General features: G+C 39.3%; 1 protein-coding gene across 5 annotated transcripts in view; it reads left to right on the forward strand.

Annotated features, from left to right (window-relative positions):
• thrb (thyroid hormone receptor beta) overlaps positions 1–23729 on the forward strand; it is a 102706-nt gene extending 78977 nt beyond the window's left edge. For 2 of the 5 annotated variants that reach the window (XM_032580913.1, XM_032580914.1), the window contains 9 exons: positions 1225–1289; positions 2843–2893; positions 17100–17200; positions 17284–17431; positions 18476–18681; positions 19549–19635; positions 19779–19925; positions 20572–20830; positions 22633–23729. In XM_032580913.1, the coding sequence (XP_032436804.1) occupies positions 1283–1289; positions 2843–2893; positions 17100–17200; positions 17284–17431; positions 18476–18681; positions 19549–19635; positions 19779–19925; positions 20572–20830; positions 22633–22874 (1248 nt within the window). In that variant the 5' untranslated portion in view covers positions 1225–1282 and the 3' untranslated portion in view covers positions 22875–23729. Of the gene's footprint in view, positions 1–1224; positions 1290–2842; positions 2894–15762; positions 16118–17099; positions 17201–17283; positions 17432–18475; positions 18682–19548; positions 19636–19778; positions 19926–20571; positions 20831–22632 lie in introns of those variants that run through there. The other 3 variants (XM_032580915.1, XM_032580916.1, XM_032580917.1) reach the window with 3 other exon arrangements.
• The last annotated feature ends 1038 nt before the right edge of the window (positions 23730–24767 follow it).

A 24767-nucleotide genomic window follows, 5' to 3' on the forward strand; every position in this document is an offset into this window, starting at 1 on the left:
TTCAGGACACCACTAGTGTAATTTATAGCCTATCACAGTAACTGCATTTAGTCATATCTTCAAATTTAGTCATTTTAGTGATGTTCTCGTGGTACAAACTGTGGAGAAAAATATCATAAACAAAATTTTCAGTAACCCTGCGAGTTAGGGTTTGCTTTAAGCATCATAAATTAGAATGTATTGAAACAACAATAAATCAGAATTCTTATTGTAATGAATATTTTTAAAAATAAATGATTATTGGTAAGCCCTTAAACTGGATAATTTCATCCAATATTGTGTTAGGTTTATTGATTTTTTTTTAACTTGAGCTGTATAGATGTGCAGTAGCGTTCTGTGGCCAAGTCAAAGACCAGTAGAAAATAAATTTGGCCGTTTCTTATTAACAGCACAGATGTTGCCTTTAAGTTATGTGATCAGCTAATATGCTAAAGGCTATGCATTTTATTAAAGAGGAACAATTACAAACTTTTCTCAAGGAAAACTTGCAAGACAATCTTTAAGCTTGTTCATTCTGAGAATCCTCAAGTCTTTCCATTCTAATAGATGTTACTGTGATATGGACCACCTACCATACCTCAAACACTGTCATGGTAGAACTAACTGACTGCTTTCATTAGAACCTGGAGGTGTGAAGTACATGTGTCTGTAAAGCCTATATTCATCAAATCAGTGCAGTGAAGGGAAACATATTGTATTCAAACAGAGATGAGTTAGTTGTATAAGTGTAGAAATGTGACTTCTGGTATATGTCTGTACACTTTAGAACATTTCGAGATATTAACTTAAAGAAAAAAAAGTCTAATTCTAACTTACAGTACTGTAGTAGTTTATGTGGGAAATAAATGACAACAAAAAACAGAAGAGCTGAAGCTCTGTAATCCCTGTTAGCATGTGCTTGGGTTGTGGAAAGACATATTTTAGGATCAACCACCAGATGTCGCTGTGCACTGACAAAACCATGCAGAAAAAGTCCCAAGGCCTGTAAAAGGTTGATTCTTTCTTAAGAAACTACTGCAAATTACACCTGAAATAAACACAGAAACAACAGTTATGCCTTGTACTAAGTTAAATAATGAGATTGCACTTTAACTGCATTTTTTCCCACTTAGAATCCAGTGTTGTACATAAAATGGCAGACACGGAGAAAACGTTGTGGTGACATAGAAGTGAAGGAGAGTGAGTGGAGGACACACTGACTCCTGGCTGTGTTCTGGTTGCTAGGTTCCCAGATGTCTGAGGAGGCTCTGAGGATGTCATCCTGGCCTTGAAGCCCACCAGTATGTCAGGTAAGATCCTGCAGCCCTCCCAGCAGCGCCCGGCCACGACCACACACAAAGAATTTACAACGTCAGAAAAACCTTTAAATCCATCCTAAACAGGAAACTAAGGATTCCATTCTTTAAAGACACATTTTATTTTACATAAAATCCCAGGAGTTGCTTTTAGAAGCTTTGCAGCAGCAGATCTATCCGGGTTTTCCGGGACCTCAGGTCCTGCATGTTTCAGGTGTGTCCCTGCTCCAGCTCACCTGACTCAAATGACTGCATTCACTCATCACCATGCCAACAAGTGCTGCAGAAAAATGCCATTGAGCTATTCAGGTAAGTAAGAAACACTGTAAACATGCAGGACAGAGTCCTGGTTAAAATGGTGATAGCATCCAGCCCTACAAGCGGTTCTGCTCCCATGTATCAGATTTACACCTGGATGAAGTTTAAATATTCAGACCCGTTGATGTCCACCTGACAGCAGCTGACTTCCTGTCTGTCCAGGAAGTTGACTCCCTGAAGGCTGAGGCCTCGCTTCCTTCAGCGTGCCGCAGCACAGTGTGTCATCTGCTGCTGTGACCCTCTGCAAAAGTTTCCAAATTGAACTTTAAATCTTCTAAAGAGGAGTTGAATGATCTGTTTCTGTTCACAGTGACTGAATTAATAATTTTGGAGTTTTAAGCCCTGAATTGAGTCCTGAAAATCAGTCGGCCTGCTCCGGACTCAGGTCTGCTGTCAGAACTCACTTTTTCTAACGAGTCATGAGATCAAGTTCAGTTTAAACTCAACTTTATCTACGTTTCTGATGTCTTTACTGTAATGCAATCACCATTTAATACATAATACTACATATATATTATTATGCACATAATAAAACGTTAATTATCATTTATAGTAGTAGTAACACCTGCCGTAAACCTCTAAAACGAAGTTTCTAGAATTATTTTTAAACTTTCCAATTAATCTGAGCTTGAACAGCTACAAGCTTGAAAAACCTACTGAACATAAAAGTTTTTGACATCTTTCCTCATTCCCCAGAGAAAATACCAGAAACTCCTGCAGGAGAATGCCCTTACAGACCCAGAAAGCAACCTCCCAGCGCTGCAGCTCGCTGTGTGCGGGACATATGGGCTGCAGCAGCGCGCTAACAGCTTGTCCATTTAAATTCAACAGGCAAGTACAGTATGTGCCGCTAGATGCATTTAGTCAGTAGAGATAATGTACGAGGTAAATTGGTCGTCACGTGTGGATTTAGTCGTCCCACTAAACACCTCTGATCCGGCACATATGTTATCGAACCAAACAGACACAAGCTCACGTGTATCGCACGAGGAAATGAACCCAATCCCCTCGCTTGCTGTTACACCCTGAAAGCAACACCAACTCAGCCGCTGAGCTAATGACTGGGATGCTGCTGGGTTAGCAGGCTGCTGCAGCTCCTGTCTGACAGGCCTGCATCCTCTCTGTTTCTGATTGCATATGAAAGCAGAGCAGCTGCTCTGTCTGTCTCTAACCTGTTTTACTGAGCTATGGCCTGCTTTGGTAAACTGCCTCTCCCCATCTGTTTTTAGAGCCTGCAGAGAAATGCTCCCCCCGCTGGAAGGATGAGGCTGTTCAAAACGGTAATATTTCACCTCCCTCTTCTTCCTGTCTGTCTGAGTGAGCTCGGGAGCATTTCTGCTAAAAAATAAAAAAAAAAAAAGGTTGACATGAAACCAAAGAAATGCTTTTGTTTTCAGTCTCTTTACTTTCCTGTAAATCTTGATTTTTGCTCTTAAAGTGGTCTTCCTCACCCGTTCTAGAGAGATCTAGAAAGTGGTGTGTAGCTTAAGGGTGCTCTCATTACACAACACATAGTTCTAGTCGTTCAGCATTCATATCTGCAGATTGAGTTTATATAAACTTTCCATGTTGTGGTAACAGGAATTAAGACACATTAAGGGCCGTTATCATCATGCAGCTCTCCATTCCCCAACACTTGTGTGGGTTCAGGCGTTCTGGGTGGAGGCGGCCCGACCTCCGTCACCCGAGCTGCCTCCTCTTTGCTATTCCAGGAGGACACTAAGGCGTTCCCAAGCCAATCGAGAGGCATTATCCTCCTGGCGTGTGCTGGGTGTCCCCGCAGCTTCCTCCTGCTCCAACCTGTCTCAAACACTTGGCCTGGATGATGTCCAGGAGACGAACTGCTCAGATGTCCCAGTCACCTTGACACTATCCCTTTTAGTGTGAAAGGGTAATGTGCACCCTGAGCCCCCTGAAAGAGTGAGCTCCTTACCACATCCCCAGGGTAAACACAGACTGTCTTAAAAGCAAGCTGATTTGAGCCGCTTGGATCCATGACCTTGTTCTTTCAACTACCATCAGACTGGGGGAAAAAAGCCAGGCTGAAAAACAAGCCCAGATGCACCGGTTGGCCTCGATTGCAAATATCTGATTAAATCATTTCATCAAATACTTAAATAAATTTTTACTGTTTTGCTCCAGTCCAGAAACGTCTTACATCTCCTATGTGTGCTGATGGTTTCTGAAACTTTCCATTTTCCAAATTAGACCCAACATTTTATGATGCCTCAAGCATCTGTGTCTAAAATATTTTGCACCGTCGCATCATGACTACGCCTCCACTGTGTCTTACAGTGAAATGTGAGTCTAGGTTTAATGTGCTGTTTTATGCCACCACTGCAGACTACCCAGGTTCATTCTGAATCGCTGTGTTCTCTGAACTTTTTCACGCTTTCAGATCCATTCAGATAATGTATTTTCACTAGGAGGTCATCTTGCATAAAACTGTTTGTCTTATTGTCATATCCTCAGATGAATATGTTTTTCTGAAGAATTCAAATTGTGCAGGTGAACCTGGACAGAACTGGGATTCATTCCAATCATTTCCTAACAGAATTCCTGGCTGTTGTCCATCTCATCCAGAGTTGGGTTGTGGCTGAGCCTCCTGCAGGCTTCCTCTCTCTGTGGCTCCTTCTTTCACTCCAAACCATTTCATGCAGCAGGAAGTCTCTCAGAGTGATTTTGCTTTAATTAGGAGTCATTAGATGAAAATAATAGTTAATATAAAGCCAGACTATTTAACTCTGTGCAGTTCTTATAAATGTTTTACCCTTTTCTTGCTTTTACAAATCAATCATGCTCAACAAAATGTGGCTTTTTGGACAAAATAAATTGGAAAACAAACTATTGATGTTTAGGCAAAAACTGATTTCACAATAATGTTAATGAATACAAATATTTTGACATAAATAAGTGTTTTTCACCCCTTTAAAGTGACTGCTCTAGTTCAGCTGGTTGCTGAACTAGACCAGCTGACATCAAATATATTTAGTAATTGACTTAAAGCCTCACAGTGAGTGGAATGGAACCCAGCTGACTGCAGCGACTGGAGTATAAAGACAGCTGGTTCTGGAAGGTCCATTCCTGGTTACCACGACAGCATGAACACTAAAGAACACTCCAAGCAAATCAGAGGTTAGTGAAAAGTATAAGTCAGGGGATGAAGGTGAAAAAAAATTATCAACATCCCCCAGAGTTCATCAAGACACGAAAGAACAGGTCGTCCTCACAATCTAGTCTACGTGAAGGAGACTAGTGAGATAAGACACCAGGTTACCATGACTACGTTGAAGGAGCTCCAAGCTGCAGCAGCTGAGATGGAGAGACTCTGCAGACAACGTTGGTTCTTCACCTGTCAGAGTTTTATGGGAGAGAGGCGATGAGGAAGTCACTGATGAGAAAAACTCACATCGAGGCTGGACTAGAGTTTGTTTGCCTAAAGGCACGTGGGAGGAGACACCATGGTCAGGAGGAAGAAACTTCTTTGGTCTGATGAGATTTTTTTTATTAAGATGTTGTTTTTAGAGGACATAAACACTGCACATCACCACAAACATAACATCCCTGCTGTGAAATATGATGGTGGCAGCATCGTGCTGTGGTGGTGCGTCTCCAGCAGCTCCTGGAAGGCTTGGAAAGGTCAAAGGTCAAATGATTGCTGGTAAATCAAACAGTTAGTTTCCATCTTCCGGAGAGCTTTGGCTTCAGAGAACATTTATCATCCAGCAGGACGACGAACTGAAGCTTCCAGCTAAACACACACAGAGACAATCTGAAAACAACAAGGGGGAGGTTCTGAAGTGGACCAGTCAAAGTCTAGACCTGTTCACAGCTGACCTGACAGAGCTGGAGGAGTTCAGCAGGAAGAATGGAGGAAAAGTGCAGCGTCCAGATGAGCAGAGTGACTGAGAGCGATCCACACAGACTCCCTGCTGGGACGGAGCCAGAGGGGCAAATACTAAATACTGACTGGAAGGAGGGAATATTTATGCTAATTTACACTTATTATATGGCCAATATTTGTAATTCATTATCATTCAATTTTCACTTTGAAAACTGTTTCTCTGTTAAATGTGTTTTCTGTCATTTTTAATCAAAAAAGCCACATTTTGTTGCTCATGACTGAATTGTAAGAGGTTAAAACATCCAAGGATTTGAATACTTTTTATAGCTACTGTAATTCATTTTATCAGTGAAGTCCAAAGAAAGAAAAAGTGATGCAGTGGTTTACAGCAGGAAGAAAGGTAAAAAGAAAGGAAATCATCTATGAAATAATCCCAAAGAGACGTTTTCTTATTTAATGTAGATTATTCTGACATCAAATATATTTATATAATAATTGACTTAAATAATTGGGTACTTGGAGAAAGAAAGTAAAGAAGAGAAACTAATGTAGTGTTTGTAGTGTTCTGACTTGTTAGCCCAGTCTGTAGTTTATTTTTAATTTAATAGATTATGATTTGTATATAGTCAACATGCTACCATAGTCACTTTCTACACAGTACTGAAACTATGACGTAAAAACTCTCCAAACACCAGAATGTGTTGGATCAGTTCAGTCTGTTCAGTCAGACCCAGGAGGATAGCAGCTTCTGTGAGGGAGGGGAAATGGCCGAACTGGACACAGTAACACCCAGCTCATCTGGTTTAAAACTGACGATACGTACACTGCTGAAATCAAAATGACTAAACTTCCCAAATCAGAACCTCAAGGACAAACTTACAGATTAGACAAGATGTCCGGTTCCTTTCTTTGAATTTTATCTGAACTTCTGTGTTTCTGGCTGTAGCTGGATTTTTTAAAATCTGTTTTACTGGTATGTAATAAAAGTATTTTCATCAGAAATATTGGATTAGTTAGTGGAGAGGAAGCCATTTTGATTTAAATTTAACCAGTTAAATATGTTTGTTCTGACGTTTACAACAAATGTTCTCTCAAAACATGCAGTTTGTATGCAGAAATATACTATATAACCTTATATAATATATAATCAAACAATACATCAAGTTCAGTTTATTATTCAAACTGGAGGAAAGGAAACCTGACAGGTTGCATCGAGTCACTAACTTTGCAGCAATCCCTCATACTGATTACGCATGTAGCAACAGTAGAGAGGAAAAACTCCCACTTAACAGGAAGAAACCACCTGCAGAACCAGAACCAGAACCTGGCTCATCTGCTGTAATCCAATATGAGCTTTGAGAAACCAGAGCATCCACACACTGAAGCTCTTTTTTCAAGTGCCTTGAGATGGTATGTGTTGTGAATTACCATTACCTGGAAACACTAAATTGAATTAATTGAATTACATTCTACGTAGGAATATATAGCTATGTGTTTTTTATTTTTATTTTGTTTTGTTGGTTTTTATTGTTTTTAATTAGATTTTTTTTTGCTTTAAATAAAGAATGTGTAAAAATAATACACATAAAAGAAAGAGTTCAAATAAGTTTATACTTTTGCCTTGCTCCTTTTCAAACAAATAGTTATCTAAATATGTTATGGCATCTGAATTGTAAATGTAAATATGTTTGAAATAAACACATAAACTAAAAAACAGACTTAAGCTGAACTGAATCCAGGACAAGAATTATATGTATCCATTCATAATATTCTCAGAATTTAGTTTAAACAGGAGGACTAAAATTTTAATTTCTGTTGTTTTGTAAAATTAAAGATAAATAAAATTTTCTAAAAATAAAATTAAAGAGAAACTCTGGAAGCACTTACAGTTTGTTAACTCTGTGGTTCTGACAGTGTGAACATCACAGCAGTGTGCCAGGCTTCTATGTTCAGTATTAATGCAGAGCCTACAGGTGGCAGATGGAGCACATGACTTTCTTGCCAATTGACTGTTGCATTAGGGTTCCAACAAGAATTTGACAACTTAGAAATGTTTGAATTGGATTGTAATTTATGAAGCTTTAAGTTAATTTGCTGACCCAAACACATTTCTTCCTGTAAACCCCAGTTTGACTGTAGAGGGCATTTCTAAATCTAGTCCCTCAGCAGAAGAAGAGTTGGTGTCCTGGTTGTGCTGGGTTCAGTCCTGGAAGTAATATCAAAAAATCTATTGGAAAAACTCACAGTTAAGCATAGTCATAGTATTATAGGAGAAAACGTTTGCATGTATGAAACAAAAGTTGGAGTTGAGATTTTAAAAATTAGGATAAACATGTCTTGTAATTGCAGTTTGTATGTAAGATATAATGACTTTATGTTTGGTGACATGCTTACAATTTTTCTCCACTCTGGTCTAAGAGTGACCAGTAGAACACAGCATGTTAGGGATCCATCATGTATCAGCACTAAAATCGGTATTGGTCAACATTAGTCATTTTCTAACATATCAATAAATAAGACTGATATTAACAATCGATATTTTTACCATCTTGTTGCCGTTTGTTTCTGGACGAGGAGGGGAGGAGGTTGATGTGATGTGACAAATGTGTTTGTTTGGTCATGTGACAGTGATAGCGATGCAGCACAGGATTATGGGAAGTTTATCTGGTGAAGTTAGTGGTGTGGTAGTTTTAATCAAGGTGAAAAAAGAGTGAAGAAATATATACATAATGTATACAGTAACAATAAATGCCTGTTATCTGGTAAAGCTGTGCTTCCTACTTTTGGTTTTTGTTGCAGTCACTGGGATGTTAAGAATAGCTGCAGAGTTGCATAATGAGCTGGCATCACTTGACCTTAAAAGTTGAACCTTCTAATAGATCAGCTTTTTAACAGTGTGTTTTCTGACTCTTTACCAAATGTTGGCTGTTTTGTGAAAGGAATAGAAAAGTCTTTGTGTAGCAGTCGCATGTTTGGAGGTTAGTGGTATTTTTCTCTGTGACACGCTGTCAGACTCTCAGTGAAACAGAGCTGCTGACGACCGCTCTGACACAAAAACACTAGAGTAGTATGAAAGAGAGCCATGGGGACGTTGCGGATAATCCGCTCCAACTTCAACTTTCAACCTGGGAGCCTTCTGTTGCTCCCCTGGGCTTACCCTGAACTTCACTGGGAAAGGTTCATCTAATGTGGCCTCCTCAGGTAACACGGACTAGCCGGGGACATCTGGCACGGGGCGTCGTGTTAATTGAGGGCCCCTGGGTGGAAGAGATGCTTGACATCCAAATATTGTTCATGACCGGCTTTGAACCCCTGAGTCGCAAAGTGATCAATCAGGGAGGGAATATATTTGTGTAAAAGCCCTTTGCTGAGCCACTGCAGCTAGGCGCCTCTGACTGGGAAACTATGATCCCGTCGGCACGGCGGCGAAAAATGATGAGGAAACAGAGGCATGAAGGAGCGAGTGTGTTGTTAGCTGGAACAGAGAGGCCATGGCGCTTCATCCACCTGTGTGGCAGGAATACTTGGAGTCTGCCGCGAGACGGATCTCCAGGTGTTTACTCTGCCAGGATAACATGCATTCTGCCTGTGGAAACAGATTTCCAGCTCTTTTTCATTAGAGCATGTTCAGAAGAACGAAGTGATGCAGATCTCTCTGACCGGTAAGGTGAGTCCATCACATTTTACCTTCATTTGTTTAAAACTGACAGCTATGCTTCAGAAGGTGCCGTGCATTTCTGAACATTTTTTTTATAACTTTTGTTATAATAAAATAGCATTTTAAAATTTATTTAAAAAATCAAGACCCTATTTTAAATTAGAATCTGATGAAAAAAAATCTCAATATAATCAAATTAATTTAATTGTTTTATAGCTCTGCAAGTATATAAAAAAACTAAATTTATTTACATGCAGATGCTCTGAATAAGTTCTGATTTTAAGCATACATTACCAGTTGTACAGCAGCTTTTAATGACTACGGTACATAAAAGATCGGCTGAACCGTATGTTAAAATTACTTATTAGATTTAGTTTTTTCTGCAGCTATAAATAAGATATTATCATCAGTCTGACAAACATTCAGCTAAATAAAAACATAAGGGGAATAGTTTGAGCACAGGCGGACCTGAAACCCACCGTAAGGTGCAGCCAGATCAGACAACAGATTGTTTCAGTATTGACTTGCCCTAAACTGTCTGATGGATGCTTAACAGTTTGTCGACAGTTGTTAAGGAAACTGCAAACAAGATTAGGCCCAGTCAAGGACATCACCTCATCAAAAAGTTAAACTGGTATCAAGCCCTCTTTGCAAGCAGATTTGCCTCATAGGACCTGTCTCTGAAAAGCTGCTGCATGTTGATTGAATCCAAATGTGACACAGTGACACTTGTTGAATTAACCCAGCCTTAACCCCACGCTAAGCCTCTCTAACATATTCATGTTGACTCCTTAGTTACATTAAAACATTCATTTTGCCATGAATGTCATTTAGGTTATTTTAATGCTTTGTCTGAACATCCATAAGGCCAATATTACTGTGAGATTAACAAAGTAATGATATACAACTTCTCCAATTAATATTCTTTAATAAAGTCAAAATTTTTCTCATCCTAAGTGAGCTTGTAGTTAAAATTGAAATTATAATATTTCAATATTGAATTCTACTATGATTTCTGTAGAAGCACTACTGTCTGTGTTTTTTATTTTGTTTTAGTTTTTTTTAGATACATTTCTGTATTATTAGAATCTGGATCATCATATATCAAACAGCTCAACATACAGGACCGAAAACTGCAGTAACACTAATACATAACACGTTTTCAGAATGGTGGGTGTGTTTTAAAAATAAAAAGATTAAATGTGTTAAATGTGAGCTGATCTTTTATGTAACTTTGCCATTAAATAACCGGCTTTGTAGAATTTAAACAAGTAGAACATTTTGAGTGAGCCAAACTAAAGCTTAGAGAGGCAAAGACACACAAGTTATCTATTGTAAATGTATAGGAAATGTCCGTGTCGGATGGACATGGTGGACATGTCCTCTGATTTTTAAAGCAGATAATGTTCTTTGACTCCATGGAAGTATTCTTGTCCCATCAGTGATCTGTCTGCAGCCCAGACCTGTCTCTGTCTCGTAGTCAGAGGCAGATGTAAATGAAGGCAGAGGACAACTATGGATTGTTGAGCTGCTAAAAGCACTAGAGCAGCTGTGATGCCAGTATGAATTATGATTTTCCTCAAGTTGATCTTTCTGGTGTTGGTCACAAATTTCCACATTACATCAGTTGTGGATGTAAAGGACAGGAAGTCGTTCTGAACGTCCGAACCGGAACACAGAACATGAACACGTTGCATCTGAAACATAATTCCCTGTCAGATATTCTATTCAAGCGATGGGAACTGTGACTGAGTGCAGACTACTGTTCTGTGTTGTGTTGCAATATTTTTAATTCAGTGATTTTGATGTTAATGTACAGGTAATAACATGAAAATAAACTGACATTAGTGAGGACAGCTTTCTATAGGAGAGTTTGACATCAGAGTTCCAGCAGGCCGTCTCAAATCAAAATCATTGGGAACAGCATCCTGGTGGAAGCGTGTTGGTCAGTTGACTCCCTCACCATCTCATGCTTTTTCAGATTTATTTTTTCATAATCAGTCTTCTACTGCAGTGTGAATGTCCCTTAGCTGCTGGTCCAGTAGAAATGAAGTCTCATAAAGCAGCTGTTTCCCCACCGTGGGACTCAGAGGTTCTTTAAGCCGGGTTCAGGTTTTGGCTTACTGATCCAAACCATTTTGTTTGGAGACTGTGAGCTGTTCAGCTAAAAAAAAATCTTTTCAGACAAAAGGATAAAGAATAAAGAGATCAGATCATTTTTACCCAAACAAGGCTGCTACTCTCTCTGTTTTATACAGAACCATTCTGTTGATTATTTTGTTTGTCCTGCATTAAAGTTTACTGCAGTAACTAGAATTATGACTTAAAACTGACTAGCTAAGGTATTTTGGTTTTAAAATACAATTCACCTTAAAATGGGATTTCCCCAACTTTATTTGATTGTGATAAATGTTCATGTTTTACCTGGAAAGAAAAAACCATCTCAAATAGTGACAGTATTCAACCTTGCCATGTTTTACTCGTTTTATTGCTTTAACAAATTAATCACAATCAACTAAATTTGGCGGTTTTTGACAAAAAACAAATTCTGTTACAGTGAAAACTGATTTCTATTAAAATAATATTAATATAAAAAAAGTGATTGCATGAATATTCACCCCCTTTAAGGTGATTGACTTAACCTAGCAGAGGTCCAGCCAGTTGATGATACAATACAATGAGTGGAATGGAGACCAACTGAGGGAAATGTAGAAACATCCTGGAGGACAGTTAGTTTCCATCTGCCAGAGAAATACGGCTTCAAAGAACATTTATCATCCAGCAAGACGACGAACCGAAGCTTCCAGCTAAAGATACAGAGATGGACAACAAGTGGGAGATTCTGGAGTGTCCTAGTCAAAGTCCGGACTTGTTCACAGCTGACCTGACAGAGCTGGAAGGGTTTAGCAGGAAGAATGGAGGAAAAGTGCACTGTCCAGATGAGCAGAATGACTGAGAGTGATCCACACAGACTCCCTGCTGGGACGGAGCCAGAGGGGCAAATACTAAATACTGACTGGAAGGAGGGAATATTTATGCAGTCAATTATTTTATTTTACACATTTTTATTTAACTGTCATTGTTTTGTAGAATTTAGTTACATCACAAGACTTGCATTTTTTTGTTGTTGCTCATGACTGACTTGTAAAAGCAATAAAATGTTTAAATTAATAACAACTAATGTAGGATTTCAGTTCAGTAGCAGCATTGCTTCTAAGTACGTAACAGCTTGTGCTAAAACGTCCTAACCAGAGTTGTGTTTAACACTGCTGGTGAGGACTGAACATGAGTTGCGTTGAATTATTAACATCTTGCCTATTACTTTGTGAAAATTATACCCCTCAGAATAACTGAAGAATTTTGAATCAATGACTTACAATAAAATTTCATTTTCTTTTACGATCAATAAAGTATTTTTAAATGAAACAATCTATTTGCCATGAATCCACTTAGCTGCTAGATTGGAATAGTTGTTACTCATCTAAATACGTTCATTTACATTTTTCTGAGTCGACTAATTAAAGGACTCTCTGAGCTCGCTGCTTTAACACAGCAGCTGCTTACTGTGTAAACTATTTACACAGCTCACGACGGTTTGAAGCTGGTAAACCATCACACATCGCTAACGTCAGGCTCGTGTGAGGCTTAATGATGCAGCATATGCGTAAACTGCCAAACAACAGTGCATCCTGATAATGCAAGTCCTTTTTTACTCCGCAGCTAATGAGATTAAAAAGCCACCACTCTGCACTGCTGCTTGTTACTTCAACACAAGTCAACGTTTAAGTTAATTTAAGACACTTTAAGCGTCATATTATATCTGGACCCATAATCACTTTGTCAGGCTTTTTGTCTCAAGGTTTAAGCTGCATTACTGGATTATCAGCGCCTGTGCTGATCATAATCTAGCTGGGAATTAAAGTGTGTCTCAAAGTATAATAGTTTGTTTGTTTATTGGAGCAAGAATTATTAGTGCTTTTCTTGTTAGATGTGGCATGTTTACAGAGATCTGTGCTGTTCTATACATGAAACAGTTTTTATGTAGTCCTGCCTCAGATTCCCAGGTTAACACTGAGTGGCTGTGTTGGTCAGTTTTTATTATTTTCTTCATTTGACCAGGTAAAACCACAGCGAGATGCAGGTCTCATTTTCAAGAGGGACGTGAGCGCGCACACAACAACCTAGTCTTAATCTTAAACTTTAATCAATAATTAACCTGAATTTCAGCTGAATGGGACTATAAATAGCATTTATATTGTATTCCTCTAATAAATATTGTTTATTTTATTATTATTTACCTTGATTCTCTAAGAAACACAAAAATACAGGAGGCTTGTTTCTTCAAACTAAACCATCTTATTTCTAACCAGCAAAAAGAATTGAGATCTTTATTTAACTGAACTGAAATAAATAGTTTTCTTATCAGAGCTTCATCTTCAGGTTGCTTTAAAAATTGTTATTGCTGGACAGCAGCTGGAGGGAGATTCTCTCAGCGGGAAAACCTGAAGAAAAATATCATCATTGTCCAGTATTTATGTGGAAAAGGAAGCAGATGCCGCTATTATCGCTGCTGCAGAAATTCATTTAACATATTGATAACAAAACTCCCAATAAAATTTAGTTTCATGTTGATTTTGACATTTCTTTTGTAGCAAAGAAATATAAAAGAAACTCTAAATCTAGCAGCAGTCTCTGAGTAGTTGTGGTTGGTAGAATATTTGACCTTTCAGTAGTAGGAGCACAGCTAGCATTTCCTGGTTAGTCAGGCTACCTGCTCAGGTACTCTGGATGCAACACCTGCAAATAGTCTCCCAACTGTAGTTTTAAAACAGTGTTAGCTTAATAAGAGTGGTAAGAAAAAGAAAAACATAGAGAATCATTAGTCAAAGAGAGGAAGCGTTGTGTCGGTCTGTCAGAGACAGACGAAACGCCAGCAGGTTTTGAACAGTAACTATTTCAAACTTTAGTACAGAGCACATTTTAACAAACTGGAGCAGGTTCATGTTTACTGTGCTATAACCTGTCTGAGTTAGGAACAGCTAAATAAGTCTCTATTAGCAGTGATCTAAAGATACATTTCATAAAGTTTGTCACATAATTGCTGCAGTTAGAAACAGTCCAAACCTCACAGACTCATTGTGCTAAAAACCTCTTCACAGAACATTTTGTGATTTTGTGAGAAAATGTTTTTGCTGCTGTGGTCATCATAAAACAACAGCCTGCATTTGAAACACTTTCTGCCCATATACAGTCAGCTCACTCCACCTCTGTCTGATACAGGATGGTACCTGAACGCATCTCAACTGCTTCATCAGAACCAGCAACTTCTGGAGGATCCAGACTGGGACTCCCAGTCTGGATCTGGTTGTCATTCTTAGCTCAAATGTTTTCTTGTGCTCAGCTTTGGAATCACTGAGGTTATGTCAATCATCTGAACATCAGCTGCTGAAGTAAATATGACAGATCAGTGTGTGTTGCTCAGTGTGTTCTGCTTCCTGCAACCTCATGTTTCTGCCTCAGAATCTCAATAAAAAGACTTGATCGCATTAAAGCTTATCCCCTCATTACTGAACAGAGAGCCTGATCAATATGGCTGAGTTCAGAATAAGCATATTATCTGAAATGGACCATGACCTCATCATGTTACTCATGTGCTAATAATTAGTAATAGACAATAAAAAGGATGGATGGATGGATGGATGGATGGATGGATGGATGGATGGATGGATGGATGGATGGATGGATGGATGGATGGATGGATGGATGGATGGATGGATGGATGGATGGATGGATGGATGGATGGATGGATGGATGGATGGATGGATGGATGGATGGATGGATGGATGGATATTGTCCCCATGAAAGTGATCAAAATTAGCTGCCTTGTTTCAAATCTTTTAATGATTTTATTATAGTAATTTTTTCCTCATAATTTGACCTTAAATCTCTGTGTCAAGTGAAATGTTAAATATAATTTTTACTGTATGTCTTGTTGCATGGACAGAGTGGGTGAGTTTATTTTTGTAGCTTGTTTCTCAATCAAAAGTGAAATGATATTGTACGCTGATTGTACACTTTAATTGGTTGTGCTTTCTCAATAAATATATCTAAAAGACAAGCTGCTAGAACCACATTGAGGGAGTTGGGGAGTCTTGGAGGTAGCAGAAGTGTGAGGTCTGTAAAGTCATGCTTCAGCTGGAATAGCTGTCTGGGTGAAGATGCTTCTTCCTCTTCATCACATCATCTTGTGTGTGTCTGGAGCTTCTTTCCACCCTGGATCTTCTGGCTAATTGCTTACTGTAGGTGCGGCACACAAAGATCCTAATCTGTGACATTGCCAGTGGAAGTGGCACATCAAGGATTTGCGGAGTGTGAGATTAGTGCCCTACGTCGTCATAAATCTCTGCTTCCCAATTCGGCCGGGTGGTGGCGGGTGGGGCAGTTGCTAGGTGTAGTCTGCGCTCCGTGGATTTGCTGGATCAAATGTTTGTTCTTCTTTGGTGCAACTTGATGAAGTTGTTTTTTTTTCTTGGTTTTTTTTTGGGTTTTTTTGGAGTTTGAGGATGGATATTTCATTTATTTAGCTTGATTGGTTGATCCTGCCTGTTTTTTAACTCCAGAGAAGAGATCTGAGGTTAGTTTATGGTGCTCTGTGGCTCTTCATGATGAACTACTGCATACCGGACATGTACGAGATGCCCCACTCTGGGGTCGGGGGCTATGCCGTTCAGGGTGGCGGGGAGCATTGCATGTACCCCGGGGATGGGGCCGGTTACGGACACTACGAGCCCCAGCCCCTGCATCACCCGCCCTGCATGGAGCAGGCCTGGCCCCCCGGCCAGCACTACTCCTGCTCCTACACTGCCGGCCCTTCCTCCTTTAAGAACGAGTTCTGCAACATGGAGGTTCCTCTCAGCCACTTCCACCATCAGCCTGAGTATTTTCCTGAGATTAAACCTGATTATTCACATCTGCAGTGGATGCAAGGGGCCCACAGAAAAGGTATGGCATCTGGACCTCTGGGTCAAAATGATTTGTATGAGTGGAGTCGACTGCTGCATGTCCAAATCCATACATTGCATTGATTAATCCAGCCTCCAGGAGCTAGTTTGATTAGATCTATGTGATTATTAGTGTTGACTCTGTAGTGATTTATGAATCGATGCTGTGCGGCTTTTTTAAATTAAGTGTGATCAGCATGAAGCCACAACTCCTGGCATCCCGCAGTGGAAGGCGGCTCCAGAGGGTTTGACTGAGGCGAGTTTAGGTTCTGTATTGATTGATGCCGAGGCAGCAGAAGGCTGATGTTCGATTCATTATTTCTTTTTTTTTGTCTTTTAATAAAGCCCTAAATAGATATTGATCAGTTTGTTCACCTCCGATCCTGAAGACTGACCGGCTCCAAGCTCTGATCCCATTAGGGCCAGAGCAAGATGTTAACGAAGTTAGCTGGAAGATTACTTTGGAAGGAAAAAACTAATCTGGGGCTGGGATTCTACATAACACATTTAACATATGTTATTCACACATAGTAGAAACTGACAATAGTGTGTGTGTGGGGGGGGGTTCCGTGTGTGTGATTTAAAGTAGTTTCATATTGATGTCTTTACATTTGTTAGACTTTTGTAATTATAAATCAGACAAAGGCAAATTAATCAAGTTAAAACCTCAAACAAAAACCAGATTTCTACACCAGTCTGGATTCGGTTTAAGAATAGAGAAACTTTTGCATTTCACTGCCTTTATCAAATTATCAAATTATCTAAGCATTTAATTCTGCATTCCTGACAAAGAACTATTGTAAGTGAATAAATGTAGATGTTTAAAACATGCCAGCAGTTCCTTAGCATCACTTGTTGTGCTCAGCATCAGATCAGCTCTACTGGATCTGAGAAACAGGAGCTTCATGAGTAACTGTTAGATATTCTGTGCTTTAAATACAACCACAATAAAGTGTGTCCCTGTTCTGTGTTTCTGCCTGCAGGTTACATACCGAGCTACCTGGACAAGGATGAGCTGTGTGTAGTGTGCGGGGACAAAGCCACAGGCTACCACTACCGTTGCATCACATGCGAAGGCTGCAAGGTATCATGACGGGCCTTCTGGTTATGTTAGGCAGCCGTAGCTATCGCTGATCAGCCTTGATCATGCAGCCGCTTCCTTTGCAGGGGTTCTTCAGGAGAACCATTCAGAAGAACCTGAACCCCACCTACGCCTGCAAGTACGAGGGGAAGTGTGTCATCGACAAGGTGACGAGGAACCAGTGCCAAGAATGTCGCTTCAAGAAGTGCATAGCGGTAGGAATGGCAACAGACTGTGAGTACATTAACTCCTATTGTTTTTGTTTGTCTTAATGTGTGTGTGTGTGTGTGTGGGTGTGTGCGTGTGTGTGTTAATAGTTTCTTAACCTATTCATCTTAAATCCTTTTAAAACCCAGGGGATGTCTGATAATCTGTACACTAAAACCTTTGTTTCAAATAATCTGCACAAACTGGACGTGTGACGTCATTTACACACATTGGATGTTTTTAATAAAAAAAATGTTTCACTGCACCATAATGTTATTATAAACCAAAACTGCATTCAACACTTGGTATTTCTGATGCTTTTTCCATACAAATAAAACAAAGCTATTCAGCATGGTAAATATTTTCCCCCTGAATGCAAAAAAAAAACTTTTAAGAAACAATGTTTAAATTAGTTCGTCCACGTTATTCATACCAGCCATTCAAATATAGTCAAATATAGTTATTTCTGTTAAATATATATATATTTTTTTTTAAATTCTGCTTACAGCAAATGAAACATGACATTTAGGATTAGAATAAATTACAAAATGAAAACTTTTTAACAAAATATTAGCTCATTTAGAAGAATTATTCTAAATTATTGATTATTTAATTTAAAAAAACTAAAAATTACAGAGCTCTAATTCACAATTAATGTAATGTAACTAACAAACACAACCCTCAACATGAAACCTAATTATAATCTATGCAGTTAGAAAAACTGAAAAAAGTAAAATTATTAATTATTAGTAAAAACAAAAAAATCTTTATGAAATTATATTTCCAGTTCTCTGCTGTTCATTAGATCGAAAATAAACATAGGAAATTCAGCTTAAATTATGTCTGTCCATAATATTTATTCATTTCAGAGACAAACTAACAAGTCTCATAATTCGTCTGTAATAATAAAACATTTGCTGGTTGTGAATGCAGGGTGTGTGTAAGCTTTAGGTTGTGTGCTGATTTGTAGCCAGCTGAGTCACTCCCCTCTGCCCCCCCCACCCCCTTCTCCTCCTCCTCTTCCTGTCTGCTCTCATCATCCCCGCTCTCCGCCGCTGCGCTCGGCTCCAGTGGTTCTGGACGACAGCAAGAGGCTGGCTAAGCGGAAGCTGATTGAGGAGAACCGGGAGCGCCGGCGGAAGGAGGAGCTGCAGAAGACGGCGTGGGACCGACTGGAGCCCACCCAGGAGGAGTGGGAGCTCATCCGCCTGGTGACGGAGGCCCACATGTCCACCAACGCTCAGGGCAGCCACTGGAAGCAGAAGAGGAAATTCCTGGTGAGACGTCCCCCCCGCCCCCCTCCTCTTCCTCACCACAGCCGTCATTGCATTGATTTACTCTGCCTCATCCGAGCCCCCAGCCCCATCACAGCCCTGTTCCCCCTCTGCCTCCACAGCCACTGTTCCACTGCTCCCTGTGTTAATATGTCCATGTGTTGTTTTTGTATCTCCTTGTAGAGGAGGTGAGGAGAGTTAGCTGGACGAAGGAGAACAGTGTTCCTGAACGCAGCAGCACTTATTTAAAATGGAACATCTTACTTTTGTCATGTTGTCTGTCTCTAAGCAACAACCTTTAACTGCTGCTACTAATCACTCAATTTTACTTTCAAAGTTCTCTTTTGCTGTTGTTGTTTTTTTCTCTCTCTTCAGCGGTTTCTGATTTTATGCTTCAGAGCTGTTTTTGCTGTTTTGTTTGTTTAACAAATTTGCTTTTTTTTCTGTTTAATCTAATAATTCTGTTCAGATTAAGTTTGTCTGCTGGGAATTTCATCTTGAGTTTCTGTGTCAGGATTCCAACTACGTTTTTGTAGCATGTATATTTTCAGCCCCGTTATGTTTTTGTCCTCAATTTGAATATTCTTATCTGTATACTCTCATGTCTCTCATGGTTAAAACCATGTTTGTGTAAAATTAGCCCAGTAACAGTCATATTAGTGACTATTGTTAAAATTAGCATGCGGCTGTTTGAAGGAAACTTCCGTGTTTTAATCCCACCACAGAAACTCAGCTGGAACTCCTTCATCTCTGCGCCTGTTTTCTGTCTGCTCACCTTTCATCTGTCTTCAGTTTAACTTGTTTTCTTCTTAGTTGACTTGACACGGGTTCTTCATTGAAACTTCACGATTCCTGTTGATCATCCAACAGGTCGAGGAAGCAATGCTTCTTAATGAAATAACATGTAATTTATTCTATACTTCTGACCAGAGTGCAGCAGGGGTGAAGGACACTAAGGTAAGAACCTGCAGCTATAACCAATAAAATCATAACAGGGCCCCAAACTAGTTTCCCAACATCAACACATGAATGTTATTTTAATAAAACACAAATCATAAAATATGTAAACTGGATACTTTTCCCTGTTCTCTGTCCTCTAGCCTGAGGATTGTGGTCAAGCCTCCATGGTCAATGCAGCTGAGGAAAACAAAGTGGATATTGAAGCCTTCAGTCAGTTTACAAAAATTATCACCCCTGCCATAACCCGAGTGGTGGACTTTGCCAAAAAACTGCCAATGTTCTGTGAGGTAGGTGTCAGAGGCGAGAGCTCTGCTGCCGGCAAAAAACTGATCCAAAACATTAACAGCACCAAGAAAAAGCTGGAAATAATTTGGACACTTTTCTCAGTGTCAAAGTTGTGTAACTAAAGAATATTATTTTAGATTTACCTGCGTGTATTATTTATGTTTCTATAATTATGAAAGAATAAATATTTTGTCTTGTCAAATAGGATTTTTTAAAAATATAATTTTCTCTAAAAATAATAAAATATAATTCAAAATATATGAATAAACAAGGTATAAAAGGGGTACTACACATAATATGGCATAATAATAATAAGTAAATATTGTTGAAGTTATTGGAAAGAAATCATGTAATCTTGAAAGCTTAAATTAAATTACATATTTAATATGACAACTGGTATTAATATTCATTGTAATTTACATTCTAAAGCAAATTATAAAACTTTAGACTTTGGCTGTCTTAAGTTATTCCATGCTTAGTAGATAACACTAATGCTAATGCTAATGCTGTTAGCATCATGCCACCATTAACATTGCTAGTGTTGAGTTACTTGTCTGTCGTCAGTGTTGAGTTTTTCTTCCTCTGTGTGATTCCACTCTCTGACGGTCATTAACATTCCGTGGTCTGTGTGTGTCCCGACTTTCCCAGCTGCCTTGTGAAGACCAGATCATCCTGCTGAAAGGTTGCTGCATGGAGATCATGTCGCTACGAGCGGCCGTACGCTACGACCCAGACAGCGAAACCCTCACGCTCAACGGGGAAATGGCAGTGACTCGAGGTCAGCTGAAAAACGGAGGACTGGGCGTGGTGTCGGACGCCATCTTTGATCTGGGCGTGTCGTTGGCCTCCTTCAACCTGGACGACTCTGAGGTGGCTCTCCTGCAGGCTGTAATCCTTCTGTCGTCCGGTAAGCCGGATGAAAACCCACTGCTCTGCTCCTCTCCTGTTTTTATTCTTGACCACTTTATAGATGTTTTTATATTAATCGTTAAACTTTAAACCGGCAGATTGTTTGGTGTGTGCTCCGTCCACAAACACTGACTTTACTCCATCTCCTGTTGAGGCACAGATTGAGTGAATACTTGGCTTTGACATGAAATCCATATTAAACAATCAATTAATTAACATAATCAGTGTGAGGAGCTTTGTCCAGCTAGCTTGGGTCTGTGTGCTCCTCAATGAAGATCAATACTGCTCATGCAGAATGGAGGCGGGGCCAAGCTACCCTTCTGTTCTTCTCACTGGAAGCATTTCTAGTTTTAATCACAGCTTCCATTTTTTATCGTCATTTAATGTTGCTTATTACTTCCCACATAAAGACAGCAGCAAGTATTAGAAGCAATCAATGGCAGTAAAATATTGTAACATGGAATCAGCACATTAGTGTAAAAATCATTTCTCATGTGAATTAAGGAAAACAACTTTTAATCAGTGCCTACAGGACGCCGCCTGGCATAAAATCACCTTTTTCAAAAAGTTGCAAACAAAATTGCAAATGTTTTATGTTTCATTTTTGCCCTAACATGGTCCTACAAAACAGTTGGAATTGCTGCACATAACCTTCCCAAGAAAGAAGGAATCTAAACATGGATCTTGGGAAAGGATTTGCACATTTTCAATGCTATTTGAAAATGTGCAAAGAACATTTTCAAGTACCTTCTCAAAACTCTTAATACAAATCAAATAATGTCCTAAGGTCAAAGTGCAAAAGAAGAATTCCATGTTGGTCATTCAAGTTAACATGAACTGTTTACAGAGCAGGACCAAATCATACAAAACATCTGTAAATAGTTTCGCAAAAATATAAAAAGAAAAGGCAATTGTTAGCGCTTAGCATCACACATCTTTCATCTCCGGTTCAGCTTTCAAGAGACGTCGTGGAACAGGAAGTTAAATTAGAAGCCTGGTTATAGTGTGTGAGACAGAGAGACAGAACCTGAAGAGAATAAACGAGTTCAGTTTAACAATTCACAACATCATCCAGCCATCAGAACATGAACAAAACTCCTGCTAATATTTATACCAGTTTAAAAGTTACTTTCTGCTGGGGTGGCTGTTTATTGTGATAAATGCATTTTCCTGATAAGATTTTGATTTATTAGCATGATAAATTTTAATTAATCATATTTTAAAACCCATAAAACTGTCAGGATTGTTATTTTTACTATTTGTTTTCACTGTTTGTTCAATGAAAGTGTATCAACAAATGAATTTGGAAATCTGACTATAAATGCTGTTGCTATGTGCATTTCAGCAACATAAATCACTTTTCTTTATGTGACTGGTGTCTTAAAGAACCTGGTTACCATGGGAATGTTCTTCAGGAGCAGTGTGTGTGCTCGTTAGTCTATCATTGCTGAGTCATACAGCTATCTAAACAAAAGTCACCTTTAAAATGATCACAACACCAAAAAAATATTGTGAAAAAACTTTCAGTGTGAATCGCCCACCCCTACTTTATGATCACCTTTTATTTTCATTTCATTTTTTTTATTAGTTTTGCTTTATTCACTCAATAATAAATATAAACAGTTCATGTGACAACTAAAATAAATGATGACTGAAAAGGAGCAGAAAGAAGCATTAACTTATGACATCTGCCTCCTGTTCACATAAAAAGAAAATTAGCTGCTCCTTTAACTGCAGCAAACTTGTTTAGGATTCTCTGCCGCCTCCTGGTTGTCATAGTAATTGTGGTTGTGTGCCCAGATCGTCCAGGCCTGACCAGCGTGGAGCGAATCGAGCGCTGCCAAGAAGAGTTCCTGCTGGCCTTCGAACATTACATCAACTACCGCAAGCACAAGGTGGCGCACTTCTGGCCCAAGCTGCTGATGAAGGTGACGGACCTTCGCATGATCGGCGCCTGCCACGCCAGCCGCTTCCTCCACATGAAAGTGGAGTGTCCCACCGAGCTGTTCCCTCCACTCTTCCTGGAGGTCTTCGAGGACTGACCAACGGACGGCAGTGTATGAGTGTGTATGGACTGTGTGTACATGCGTTGTCCAAAGCCTGGGCGCCCTGGTGGTCTCGGGGGCGGTACCAGCCGGAGGCCCGTCTCCCCGAACTCTCTGATAGCACTACTGAGTGTCACTTCATTCCATAGTTTAGGACTAGCTCCCTGGTCTAGTTTTGGATGAAACCATTCCTCACATTGCGGGTACATGTGAATAGCCTTTATTTCTTTTCCTGGTTTGTCGTTATTTTTGTGCATATAACCTCTCACCTCCAATTTGACTCTAGTTATTTTTTTTCTTTTTTGACAATTGTACAGTTGGCATAATGGTGATTTTATTAACAGCTGTTTGAACGTTAGAAACTATGGAGATATTGTTTTTTTTTTTCCTTCATGTTCTACAGAAACTCAGTGAAAGTTGACCTGATGCAGAGAATCAGAGCAGCTCTGATGATTCTCCATTTGGTTTCTGGTTCGTTCACTTTGTTCTGAGGAATCCCACTGTCTCCTGACTCACTCCGTAAGCCAGCTGCTCATATCAAATAAAGCTGCGTTCAGAAGCTCTCGGAAAAATCTGAATTTTGGAAGCAGGCAGCCGCTGCGAATGAGCTGCACAACCCCCACTGTTCTGCTGCACACTGCTAGGCAGCTGGCTGAAAGAAGTCTGCTGCACTTTTCCCACTCTTACTAGAAAAACAGACGAAACACAATAAAGTAGCTGGTAAACATGCAAGACGTCTGTCAGTCAGCTGCTGCTGTTATTCTATAGTAAGCAGAACCAAATGTTCTGTTCTGCACAATTAGCAACTCGTACATTTCGTCTAGTTCTTATTTAAAGTCGCAATCTAAATAACTCTTCTGTAATAAGAGTTTTGAAATTGAAATTGTATTTCAAAAAGTATCATAGTTGAAATTACCAAAAGTAAAATGCTCCAGAAGAAGCAGAACCTTTTGATATAGGAATTGTTGAAATTATATATACCGAGTAGCAAAAATAGTTAAGCGCAGAATTAGTTGAGTGCAGAAAAATGTATGGAACATTGAAAAATAATAATAAAGAGAAACACAATCTTAAGAAGTGATAATGCCGAAAGCATTCTTACTTGATTATACAAGGTGTTAAAATAAACGTGGCTAAGCTGCATGGTCTGCCTTTGATCTAATCATAGTGGCTAAGGTTAGGACTGTATGCTTGTACTTGAGGACAGTTACCAGATTACTTTTGCAGCAGTAGGAAATATTTTTGCTACAATGTTTTAAATGAAAATTGTTTTTTGTTCATCTTAATAATCTGAAATGTTTCTCTGGAATATCACACCTATCAGATGAGGCTCCATTCAGTGAGAAAAGCTAAACAATGTGCAACGTCATTTAGAACAGAATGTATAAAGCATGATTTGTTTTTTTCAATTTGGTTAGATTTTTGCAGAGCTATATTTTTGTAACACAGAAATACTCTAACTAGACTCTTAAAACACTTTGTGACAATCTATAACAGCTGGGGAAACGAATCAAACTAAGGTGCTAGCTCTCTATTTCAGGGAACATACTGAGTACTCATAACTTCTTAGCAGATCCCCACAGCAAAAAATGCAAAATTAGAATTTTTTTATTTTGTTGCAAAAATTAGAATCGCCCCTGAAGTCAGACTAAACTGAAACAAGCTGATCAAATGGGAGATTCAGACTGAGCCGACAGCTGAGGGAACGCTGCTGTGTTAAACTGCTCCTCAGCCCCACAGGCTGGTCAGGAATAACAAACACGACCTCACTGCTGGCCAGAACCACAATCACTACTCATCATAGGGAATCTGATTTTGTGCCAAAATAAAGTTCGTGACCCCTAACCCCTTCCCTTCCCTCCCCTCACACATTGAAATCATTTCTTAGAT

The sequence above is a fragment of the Xiphophorus hellerii genome, chromosome 13, assembly GCF_003331165.1.
Source record: "Xiphophorus hellerii strain 12219 chromosome 13, Xiphophorus_hellerii-4.1, whole genome shotgun sequence".
Taxonomy (NCBI): Eukaryota; Metazoa; Chordata; class Actinopteri; order Cyprinodontiformes; family Poeciliidae; genus Xiphophorus; species Xiphophorus hellerii.